We start from the raw sequence: 11,593 nt of genomic DNA, 5'->3' as shown, positions 1-11,593 counted from the left end.
GCCCTGGCCTGGCAGGAGCCATAGCGTGGAGAGAGGAGGCAGCCTGGTCCGCCGCAATGTAAGCTCTCGACACCAGAGATGCCGAGACACCACATGCTTTGGACGGGAGTCTAGGTCGAGCCCCCCCAGGTGGCCGCCACCTACGGGCACGAGTGCACCACGGCGGCAAACTCCACCTGGGGACACCGACGCATCCTCCAGCTGTCTCAACCTCGAGGGAAGAGAGGGTGACAGAACTTTGTTTGACGTGAAACGTGCCGGAAGGGGCGTTCCAGGTCTTGCAAAGTTCCTCATGCACTTCCGGTAAACACGGCACTGGGGGCGGGCGCGGCTTGGAGCCGCGCTCAAACCCGAGGCGCCATTTAGCCAGCCGCGAACGCCGGGAGAGGCAGTGCGGGCACTGCAACCCAACACTCACGGCGGCCTGGGAAAGCATGGCCGACATCTCGACATCCGCTTTTTCCTGGGGGAGGGAGCCCGAAGAATCGTCGGAGTCGGATGGCAGTACGTCACCCCCCGATGCTGCAAGAGACCTCTCATCATCACGCATCGTGTCCGAATACGTGATTGAGGAATAAGACGGCGGACCGTCTTTTTTGGGGAACGGTCAGACGAGCGAAACGAGGTGTGAACGGTCCGTGAGCCGTGGCTGGCGGATTATCGTTCACAGTAATCCTCATCTCACCCTCGCTGCTTGCCATAGCAGACGGCAGGGCCGTAGTCCTGCCGCCACGGAACAGGGAGCAAACGAGGTGGTGTCTGAGTCCCGTGGGAACACAGCCACCTGTGACGCAACTTCTGAATCGTCACCGCCCGCAGTGCGGGCAGGACGTATCCACAACGTCTGCCCCAGCGTACTGGAAGCAGGCATTGTGTCCGTCCCTCTCCTCGACTAGTGTCCCAAGAGAATCTCATCATCACGCATCGTGTCCGAATACGTGATTGAGGAATAAGACGGCGGACCGTCTTTTTTGGGGAACGGTCAGACAAGCGAAATGAGGTGTGAGGTATCCACAACGTCTGCCCCAGCGTACTGGAAGCAGGCATTGTGTCCGTCCCCCTCCTCGATGAGTGTGTTGCACCCATGAGAACAGCGGGACAAGCCACGCTGGAGAAATTTGCTCTTTTAGAAAAGGAAAACCTCCGGAACTGCCGAGACGCCCAGGAGAGAGTCACTGCAGGAAGGGACCGTCCGCTGTCCACGTCGTAGATTCCAGCAGAAAGAAAGATCATCCAGATCGTAGAGAAGCTCACCAGATGCGTAGGCTCTGAAGAACAAAAGGTGAATGAATGAGCACGCCGGCTTCCCTCTTATACCCGGACATCCGGGGAGGAGCCCGGCATGCAAATTTCATTCGCCAATTTTCATTGGCCTTTTCTAAATACTCAGAAGATGATAGGTTCTCAAGACAAACCCCATTCTGTCGGTTCGACACAACGTCGAGAGACCGACAGAAAGGAACGCCACTTACCGCAATTCCGCTGACAACTAGGCGATTAGCTAACTCTTCCTCCTTTACAAAAACCACAACTGCCTTGTTCATCCTTGATGCCGAAGAAATGTTTTCAAAACCGATCTGTTCTCCAACCGCCATTAACACGTCTTCCACCACCACGCCTGGCTCAGGAACACACCTGATTCCATTACTCAGAGACACACGTGTCGGTGGCTCTCCACCGTTTGGGACCGACGCCATCCCCAGCGCCGTTCCCAAACCCTACAAATAACTCAATTGCGAGGATCAATTTATTTTAAAACTTTTTTTTTTATATAAATTATTTTGTGAAAAAAATTAAAGAAAAATAGACAACAGTCACCATCTCCCCTTACGAATCTCCACACACACCCAAACGCTCCCAGCATGCACAGAGAGAGAGAGAGAGAGAGAGAGAGAGAGAGAGAGAGAGAGAGAGAGAGAGAGAGAGAGAGAGAGAGAGAGAGAGAGAGAGAGAGAGTAGAGAGAGAGAGAGAGACGAGGAGAGAGAGAGAGAGACGAGGGAGAGAGAGAGAGAGAGAGGAGAGAGAGAGAGAGAGAGAGAGAGAGAGAGAGAGAGAGAGAGAGAGAGAGAGAGAGAGAAAAGAGAGAGAGAGCAGAGAGAGAGCAGAGAGAGAGAGAGAGAGAGAGAGAGAGAGAGAGACAGAGAGCAGAGAGAGAGATAGAGAGAGAGAGAGAGAGAGAGAGAGAGAGAGAGAGAGAGAGAGAGAGAGAGAGAGAGAGAGAGAGAGAGAGAGAGAGAGAGAGAGAGAGAGACAGAGAGAGAGATTAAATGTGTGGTAACCTTTACACACACACACACACACTGTTATCAAGTAAAGTGGTTGTCAGATCAAGAAGACAAAGTGTCTCAGTCACAGTATTTCATACACACACACACACAACAGTGGCAGACACACACGTACGCACACACACGAATAGCAGACACACACTGACTAATAGCAGACACACATGCACACACACACGCATGCACACACACACACACACCAATAGCAGACACACACACCAATAGCAGACACACACACACTAATAGTAGACACACATGCATGCACGCACACACACACCAATAGCAGACGCACACACACTAATAGCACACACACACACACACCAATAGCAGACGCACACACACCATTAGCAGACGCACACACACCATTAGCAGACGCACACACAGCAATAGCAGACACACACACACTAATAGTAGACACACATGCACGCACGCGCACACACACACTAATAGTAGACACACATGCACGCATGCACACACACACACCAATAGCAGACACACATGGCGGACACACACACACAAGTGAGATACATCCTTATACCAGATACTCCCATCCTTAAATCCCTTCACTGGCTTCCAGTCTCATACAGGATTCAGTATAAGGTCTCTCTTCTAACCCACCAGTGTATCTGCCCCTCTCTACCTCAAGGAACTTCTCACTCCACAAAGCTCAACACGCAGCCTCCGCTCTGCCTCAGCATATCTTCTCAAACCCACTAGGACTAAGCTTCATACTATGGGTGATCGGACCTTTTGCTCTCCCTGACCATCTGAGGGCACCACAGTCATTGAGTGCATTCAAATGTGGTCTTAAGGCTTTTAATTGATTGAATCCTTTATTTTGTAGCACTTTGAGATTTCTGTTAATATAAAGTGCGCTATAATTAAAATGTATTATTATTATTATACAGGGACACGGTTTCTCAGCAGTTCCTCAGCTCATCATCTGACAGAAGATTCACATCCGCACACTTTTGTACGGATTATCAGACGCGCTTCTCCAACCACGAAATCTCAGCCGCCTGCCACCCGTCTTGGCAAATTATCAAATCATCTCTGCTAAGCAATGTGAGCCGTGATTTACCATCAAAGACCTAAGAAGAAGAAAGCAATTTATCTGTGCCGCTGCTGAAGAAACTTTCAGGATTTGGTCTTCAGCAGTTTTCTTTGCGTGTGCAGCCCTTCTGACATTGACAAAATAAACCAGAAAATTGTCCATCTCTTCAAGAGCTGAATTCATGCATTATAGATGTTTACTGTTTCTCTCAGCATGAAAATGAATGTGACAGAAGTGAGAGTTTTCAAAGACCTTCTTCAAGGCGGTGATGTTGAATTTGAAAATAAGAGACTAAAAGTGACGTCTGAGGAGTCACAGTGTGATGTTCTACTGACCAGAGCAACAGAACATAAACACACACACACACTACAGTACACACACACACTACAGTACACACACACACTACAGTACACACACACACAACAGTACACACACACACGCTACAGTACACACACACACGCTACAGTACACACACACACACTACAGTACACACACACACACACACACACAGACAGACAGTTAGAGAAAGACAGGTGAGGGACGGACAGACAGACAGACAGTTAGAGAAAGACAGGTGAGGGACAGACAGACAGACAGACACACACACACACGCACACACACACACAGGCAGACAGACAAACAGTTAGAGAAAGACAGGTGAGGGACAGACAGACAGACACACACACACACACACACACATACACACACACAATTATCAGAATGATACACCAACTTGTACAAACCTCAAAACCAAATGTTGTAGTCAAAAACAGATTCTCTTCTGTCAATATCAAACTTTGGTTTTAAATGATACTCAAAATCTACAAATACACAGACTACTTTTCTGCCCAGTGAACATTAGTGAGATCAATTCAAAGAATAATTCAACAGTTCAGTGTCTATTACAATACCCATAATCGACTGAAACCTGTACACAAACACAGACGCACACACAGAGACACACACCAACACTTGATTTCTGCTGTGGTAAAAGCAGTAGATCTCATAAAGCTGTATATATTCATGCAGGGGGGTGAACAGAAATCAATACAATAACTGCTGGTGAATTGAAAGAATTGACCCGGGAGGGAATCTAATTATAAATTAATTTGTGAAATGAATCCCCAGCTTTAAAAAATCTGCGCTCACAAATTTTATTTGTTCCAATTGTGTCACCATATGCTCGCAGCATCCGCGCCTCACGGACACGAACAGACGGATTTCTCTCTCCCCAGAGGAGCTCAGCCATTTTCTCCACCCGCAAACCTGGAACAAATCCAAAGCATCTGAAGCATCTCATCATTTTCACTAACTAGAAAACTGTACGACGGGTGATAAAAGTAAAAAAAACTGCACTGCATGTGAAATCTCTCTCTCTCTCTCAAGGGCATCTTGGTTTCTTTGTTCTCAAATAACCTCTGGATGTCATTCCATCACATCTTTAACATCCTTTCATATCAATTATAAGTGAAACTGAAGTGCTGTAATTGAATTTGCGCTGGGCTGATGTCCCTCATTTACAATCACTGTCTTCTCCTATTAACAGCTTTTGGTTTATTGGTGGGACTCCTTCAGGTCAACAGTGAAATCCATTTTGAAGTGATGAATCGATCCTGACACAGTAAAATCATACGAGGCCGCCCATCTTACGGGACTGCTGATTCATTCAGGTATGTTACGCAAGTGACATTCTGCATCACCCAAACTGAAGAATCACACAAGTGACCTCGTACATAAAAACGTAACCACTTTACATGACACGCCGATCTGGATTGTGATCGGTCGATCTCTGGGCTGTTGATTCTGTGCTGGTAATAATCAGACATTATTTCTTTTATATTTGAGAAGACCAGCTTGAATGTATTGTTTGTCTATATTGTGATTGTAAAGCTTTGAAAAGGTGCTATATAAATAAAACAAAAAAAATGGCCGCGGGCCACAGAAAGGGTTGCAGAGGACGTTCTCGAGCCTCTGAAAGCAGCAGGATTGTTTTTGGTGAAACAGTGAGCGTTTATGTTGTGATATGTAGGCAGCGCTGCCGTCGTGGCGCGTTTTGTCATTGCGGTGTTTCTGCGTAACATTCCTCAGGGATCTTATTCATCGTGTTAGTCGGGCCACGTGCCACCTTCAATATGTTCCCGTGCGACACATCCAATACGGAGCGCCGTCACACCCTGCTGCTTCCGATTAGACCCGATAATAGCAGAGGAGTCGCGTCCCAGCACACAACACCAGAGCGGCCATCTGGACCTCAGCATGAGGCGACACACCTCTCTCTCGCTCTCTCTCTCACCCACACTGCAAATTGTTCTGTGACAAATCATTCACCTCATTTACAGCCCTCCAATGAGAAACACAGGCTCACAGAGCCCACGCTGGAGCAATCATGACTTCAATCAAACAAATGTGCCAGAAGAGCATCTTATTTTGGGTGTCTTTTGGTCTCTAGTGGTTTAAAGGGACACTAGAACTTTTAGCACAGTCCTACTCATGAGAGGTGTAAACCTACACTAGTGTCACGGTTCGATTCGATTATGATTATCATGTCATCAATTTGGTTCAATTCGATATTACGATGCATTGACGATGCACTGCATCCTCAAATTTCAATTTTACTAGTTCACAATCACATGTATACAATTTGTCAATAAATACAAGCAGTCAGATATATGAACTGAACCTTTAATTGTACTTGCTCTTCTTCGATGTATCAAACATTATCTGTCACAAGCACTACATCTTTATCCGATAGCTGCCATTTCTCCACGGCATGAGACAGTAGCTCTGCCAGATGAGCACCCATGTGAGACTCATAAACTGCTCTCGTTTGCAGCAGACTACGTTCACACTGCCACCAAAATCCGATTTTTTTGCTCATATGCGACCCAGATCTGTTTACTGTATGACAGGGCGAACAGGACAAACCAAATGGAATCCTGTCAGGTCTCGGGTCTGATCACCTGCTTGTTCTGTCTGTGTTGTCTGTTTTTGGTTTTGTCGAACACATGAGTTGTTGTGACAGCCACCCATGTGTTTGGAGTCCGCGTATCTGTGCCCCACCCTCTCGTTACTCTCTCATTACCTCACACCGGGTTTCACTTTTGCCAATCCTTCCACACCTGTCCCCTATTCCGCTATCACTCTCTGTTCTATTTAAACCTCCGCTTGTTTCTGTCTTGTGTCAGTCCGTTAGCTTCTCTAGCGCGGTGACGCCTTGCCTGTCAAATCTAGTCTAGTCCTGTCTTGCTCTCATGACGGGTAGGTGACAAGGATCAAACGGGCTAAAAGACGCAACACCAGCGAGAGGGAGAATATGGAAGGCCAAAACTACTTCTCTCCACATAAAACAGGGGATCCTGCCGTGATTCTGCCACAAGATCAAGAAAGACATGACAAGATGAGGCAGAATCACGACAATGGTCCGTTACTGAACCGATATCGAATCGTCCTAGTTTGCATCGCGATGCATCGTAAAAAAGATTAATTTCGACACCCCTACGAAGTGACACCCAAACTTCCACAAAGTACCAATTTCAGTCGAATGTTCCTAAAAGAATCATTTAGAAACATTTTCCACTACAAAGAACCTTTTCTCTGGATGTAAAAGAACGCAATTTCTGCCAATCTCATATTAATCTTGAGCACCTATAGAGTAGTTGTAACATGAGAGTAACGGATAAGATTTATTAGACAAGACAAAGTAACTTAATAAAAGAATAAAGAAACAAGGAACAAAAGTAATCCATGAAACATCTAATAACCAGGACACTGAAACAACCACTGACAAATGACAAAAGAAACACAAGAGCTGCGTCTGAATTCGCTCACTTGTTCACTCATGCACTATTCCCTATATAACGAGTGCTAAATAGTCCACTACATGGGGAAGAAGTGATTGAAAATGAGTGAACAATTTCAGACACTGACGTAATATATCCTGCGCCTGACAGTACTGTCGCGGACATTCGTCATAACTTATATTACACCTGTGTGGCTTTATGGATTGTTTTGTAAAATGGTAAAGTTCATTTTTACATTATTTGTCACGTTTATTGTATTTGTTTTGAATAAAGAGAACAAAACAAATGTTTGCCACGTTTATTTACTATTACATTTATTACGTTTAATAAAATGACTAAATATATTTCAAATAAAACACTGCTATATATAACATTCATTCAATTCAATTCAATTTTATTTATATAGCGCTTTTCACAATGTGCATTGTTCCAAAGCAGCTTTACAGGAGAAAATAAGAAAAACTGAAAAACACAAAAAAGGTCAAACACAGCACAGCTCATGGTGTTTATAGAACAAGCAAGATTATTCTAGTAAATACTATCTAATAAATGGAATCTCCCGGTGGTTTATTTAGCATATTTTGCATTAAGTGAATGCTTGGCTGAAAAGATGTGTCTTTAATCTAGATTTAAATTGGGAGAGTGTGTCTGACCCTGGAATAGTATCAGGAAGGCTATTCCAGAGTTTAGGTGCTACGTATGAGTAAGCTCCGCCCCCTTTGGTGGATTTAGTTATTCTAGGTGTTATCAAAAGTCTGGAGTTTTGAGATCTTAGAGAGCGTGATGGGTTGTAGTGTGGTAGAAGCTCTGTTATGTAGGTAGGGGCTAAAGCGTTTAAGGCTTTATAAGTAATTAAAAGAACTTTAAACTCAATACGATACTTAATGGGTAACCAGTGAAGGGTTGATAACATTGGGGTTATGTGATGGTATTTTCTGGACCTGGTCAGGACTCTGGCAGCTGCGTTCTGAACTAACTGTAGTTTGTTTATTGATGATGCAGCACAACCACTAAGCAGTGCATTACAGTAGTCAAGTCTTGAGGTCACAAATGCATGAATAAGCTTCTCTGCATCAGCCACACATAAAATATTTCATAATTTGGCAACATTTCTAAGGTGGAAGAAGGCTGTTTTTGTGACATTTGAGATGTGATTTTTAAATGACAGGTTGCTGTCTAATATAACGCCGAGGTCTTTAAGTGTATTTGTTGGAGTAACAGTGCAGCCTTCAACTTGCAGGTTATAATCCGAAATATTCTGCTCACGTGTCTTTGGTCCGATAAGTAATATTTCTGTTTTATTAGAATTTAAAAGAAGGAAATTACAAGTCATCCAATGTTTTATATCTTCGATACCCAATTTGGATAGCTGGAACGTATCATCTGGTCTTGATGAGATATATAGCTGAGTATCATCTGCATAACAGTGGAAGCTAATTCCATGTTTTCTAATAATGTTTCCAAGGGGCAGCATGCATATGGAGAATAGCAAGTTTATATTATATTAGCAACAATATAACATTCATTTCATCTGTTTATTCTCAAAAAGTAGAAAATAACTGTCGACAAGAACAAACACAAGTGTATAAACATACATGCGTGGCATTAACAGTCACTCTTCTCCAGCTGATTGTAATCAGATGGTTGATTCGCGTTGTATCATGCGAAATATGAGTCAGCGAGTGTACGCTCAAAATCAGAATGCATTGTGGGGAAAAAGTAGGGGCAAATTGGGACAACACTACAAAATGGCGGACACCTGATATAGTGCACTATATAGGAGATAGGGGGCGAATTATATAGACAGGATCAAACAGGGTAACAAGACACACCTGGGGAAGACCAATCAACAGGGAACCACTGAACAAAAGAACTACAAATGACTACAAAACAGGACAGGAAACAGGAACACTCAAAAGAACCAAACTAAAAGTCCAAACTAACAGGAAAAACACAGACAGACTCATGACAGTTGTATTGCATACTTTGTATCTCTGAAGAGTCTTTAGTTTGAACACATTTATTAAAGACGGATACAGCTGTACGATTATTTCTGAAAACAGTCGGCCTCCTGGAGGCGTGCGGGGGGGCAGAACTAAAGCAGGAGCACACAATACATCATGGCATTATCCCTGCATAACTGTTGATTCACTACACATTTGTGTTGTTTACATTATGCACGTATGCGCCGATTGCCAACAAACAACAGACATATAACAGAGTTTCACTTACAGCGTGCATCTTTTAGCGCTGGGACTAGGGATGGGCGATATATATCGCAATTTGCACTTGACCACTTGACTACTTCCATGACGTATTTGCTGTTTTTGGCCCAAGTGTTCTAGTGGGTGTGAAGATCCCAAGTGAGCATGTAGTATTTCTAACCTAACCCGATGGGACACACTTAGCAAGTGCAAACATATAACGTCAATTAATGTGGTGTTTCTACTTATGTGAAAAAAGCAGTTTTACAAAATACCCAACTCTGAAGTTTTAACCAATAAAATGTGTAACACTACATTTTACGAAATGATATGTAATATCTAAATATATAGTCAAATCAAGTCCGATTTATTTGTATTGTATCAAAGCAGCTGTACCCAAAAAAGCAAAATCAAAAGAAAATCACATGTTAGCCAAACATAGAATAAATAGATATAACCTTAAAAAGTAGTCGTATAACTTACACTGGAAAGCTTTCCGCAACATCTTGCGTGACCTGAGCAAAAAGCCTCGTGATATATCCAGAACGTGATGCATGATGGGATACACTTAGCCCTGAATACTGCTCAGAAGCGGTAATAACGCAACAAGAAAAAGATAGTGTGTGTTTAGTGTGCGTTAAGGGCACTGCACTTTGGCGTTTTTAAGACATTGGACAGACTTGCGCTCTTACTTCCTGTCACATGCACGCGCTCTCAGGTGGCCAAGACCGCAAGTGGGGTTTGGAGTTTCTGTGTGAGAGCGCCCTCTAGCTTTCAGATGTTGTGGCATTTAACCGTAATTCATTGAGGTTACTGAGCATAAGAACTGCACGATATATCATCCCCGCCCTAGCTGAGACCGCTCCATCTATCAGTTTCAAACGATCTGCAAATGCAGCGTTATATATTGCACCGTATATATATGCACCGTTTATATTCATACTGTTATCACCCAAACATTCAGCAATAAAAAACAAACACAGCTGAACTTCTGGAACCCGAACGAAGCTCTTTCTCTGGTTCTTGCTGGTTGACATGTGGGTGTGCTTTTCCCGGAGAATGGTCCATTGAGGGACTAAGAAAACTTGTTTCGTTTTTTCCCAAAACCTGTACTACCCTAGCGGAGTGTATCGAGCACAGAAATACTACGTCATACATCCAACTCATTTTTTGACAAGTTGACCATGTTAAGCATGAGAAGCCAGCACATTTAACAGTGTAAAGTGAAAAAACCCTTTAAAGGTTCCCAATAAAGAGAGCAGCAGCGCTCGTGTGATAGAATCACAGCGGTCTCTTACCTGAGCCACGTTTTGAAAGCACTTTCAGACTTCTGATGACTGTGACGTACAGCAGAATCTGAAGAGGAACCCGAGATTTCATTTTCACCATCTGGAACAAAACACAAAGCAACCGGGAGTTTAACCATGATGAAGCTTGAGAGCAAACAAAACTCAAAGCGAATGAAGAAAGAACCAATTAAAAGCATTGTTGTTTTTATAAACAGTTTGTACAGCATCACAGATGTTTGAGGTTTCTTTATGCAGTGTCAAAAACATCTGTCTCTCCTCGCAACACAAAACACCCATCCAATACAGTATATTACAAACCAGACATTCCCTCAGATGACAGCGGACTCTCCGGTCACTGTCTGGTCTCATCATTTAAAAACACACAGACGCTCCTCATGAAACAATACAGACATGAGAGAGCTCTGAAAACATCAACCGATGCTTCTCTTCCGGTGGAGTTTGTGAGCAGAATGTTCACAGTTCAGTTCTCATAGAGACAGAGATGATCCTGTAATGCTATGAAACACATTAACATGGATTACACATTCTTACAATATGACATTTTCATCTTGGACACATGCGACACAACTTCATTCCGTTGTTTCCAAGGAAACGGCTCTCACACGTAAGTGTTGCGTCTCACCTGCACAAGTCCTTCATGCGCTTCACATCTCTAGCAATAACACGCTGAAGCTGCTACAGGGATTTGCCTTCTTTCCAGCCAAACATGAGTTTCTAAAAATGTCCCACTGTTAAACTAAACACAGCATTGTTAGTGCAGAAGGAGACTTAGACAGACGGGAATGAAAGAAGAAGAGCGTGTCTAGCTTTCTGTCTATCTGGAGCGGCACAACACATTATTGCTTCTCTTTACCTCAAATTCCCATTATATTCACTCTCTCTCTCTGTCTCTCTCTCTCTCTCTCTCTCTCTGTCTCTCTCTCTCTCTCTCTCTCTCTCTCT

The 11,593-nt window shown here is 43.8% G+C and overlaps 2 protein-coding genes across 6 annotated transcripts in view; both read right to left on the bottom strand.

Annotated features, from left to right (window-relative positions):
• Positions 1–820, bottom strand: part of LOC130570871 (uncharacterized) — a 49,632-nt gene extending 48,812 nt beyond the window's left edge. The window contains exon 1 of the mRNA XM_057361325.1: positions 159–820. The gene's annotated coding sequence lies outside the window, so the exon portion shown is untranslated. The remainder of the gene's footprint in view (positions 1–158) is intronic.
• Positions 1–11,593, bottom strand: part of il1rapl1b (interleukin 1 receptor accessory protein-like 1b) — a 164,022-nt gene that overhangs the window by 143,748 nt on the left and 8,681 nt on the right. For 4 of the 5 annotated variants that reach the window (XM_057361319.1, XM_057361321.1, XM_057361323.1 and 1 more), the window contains exon 2: positions 10,640–10,730. In XM_057361319.1, the coding sequence (XP_057217302.1) occupies positions 10,640–10,730 (91 nt within the window). Of the gene's footprint in view, positions 1–10,639; positions 10,731–11,273; positions 11,564–11,593 lie in introns of those variants that run through there. The other variant, XM_057361320.1, reaches the window with a different exon arrangement.

Source organism: Triplophysa rosa, linkage group LG20 (genome assembly GCF_024868665.1).
Source record: "Triplophysa rosa linkage group LG20, Trosa_1v2, whole genome shotgun sequence".
NCBI classification, from domain to species: domain Eukaryota; kingdom Metazoa; phylum Chordata; class Actinopteri; order Cypriniformes; family Nemacheilidae; genus Triplophysa; species Triplophysa rosa.
This window is presented reverse-complemented; position numbering and strand designations above follow the sequence as displayed.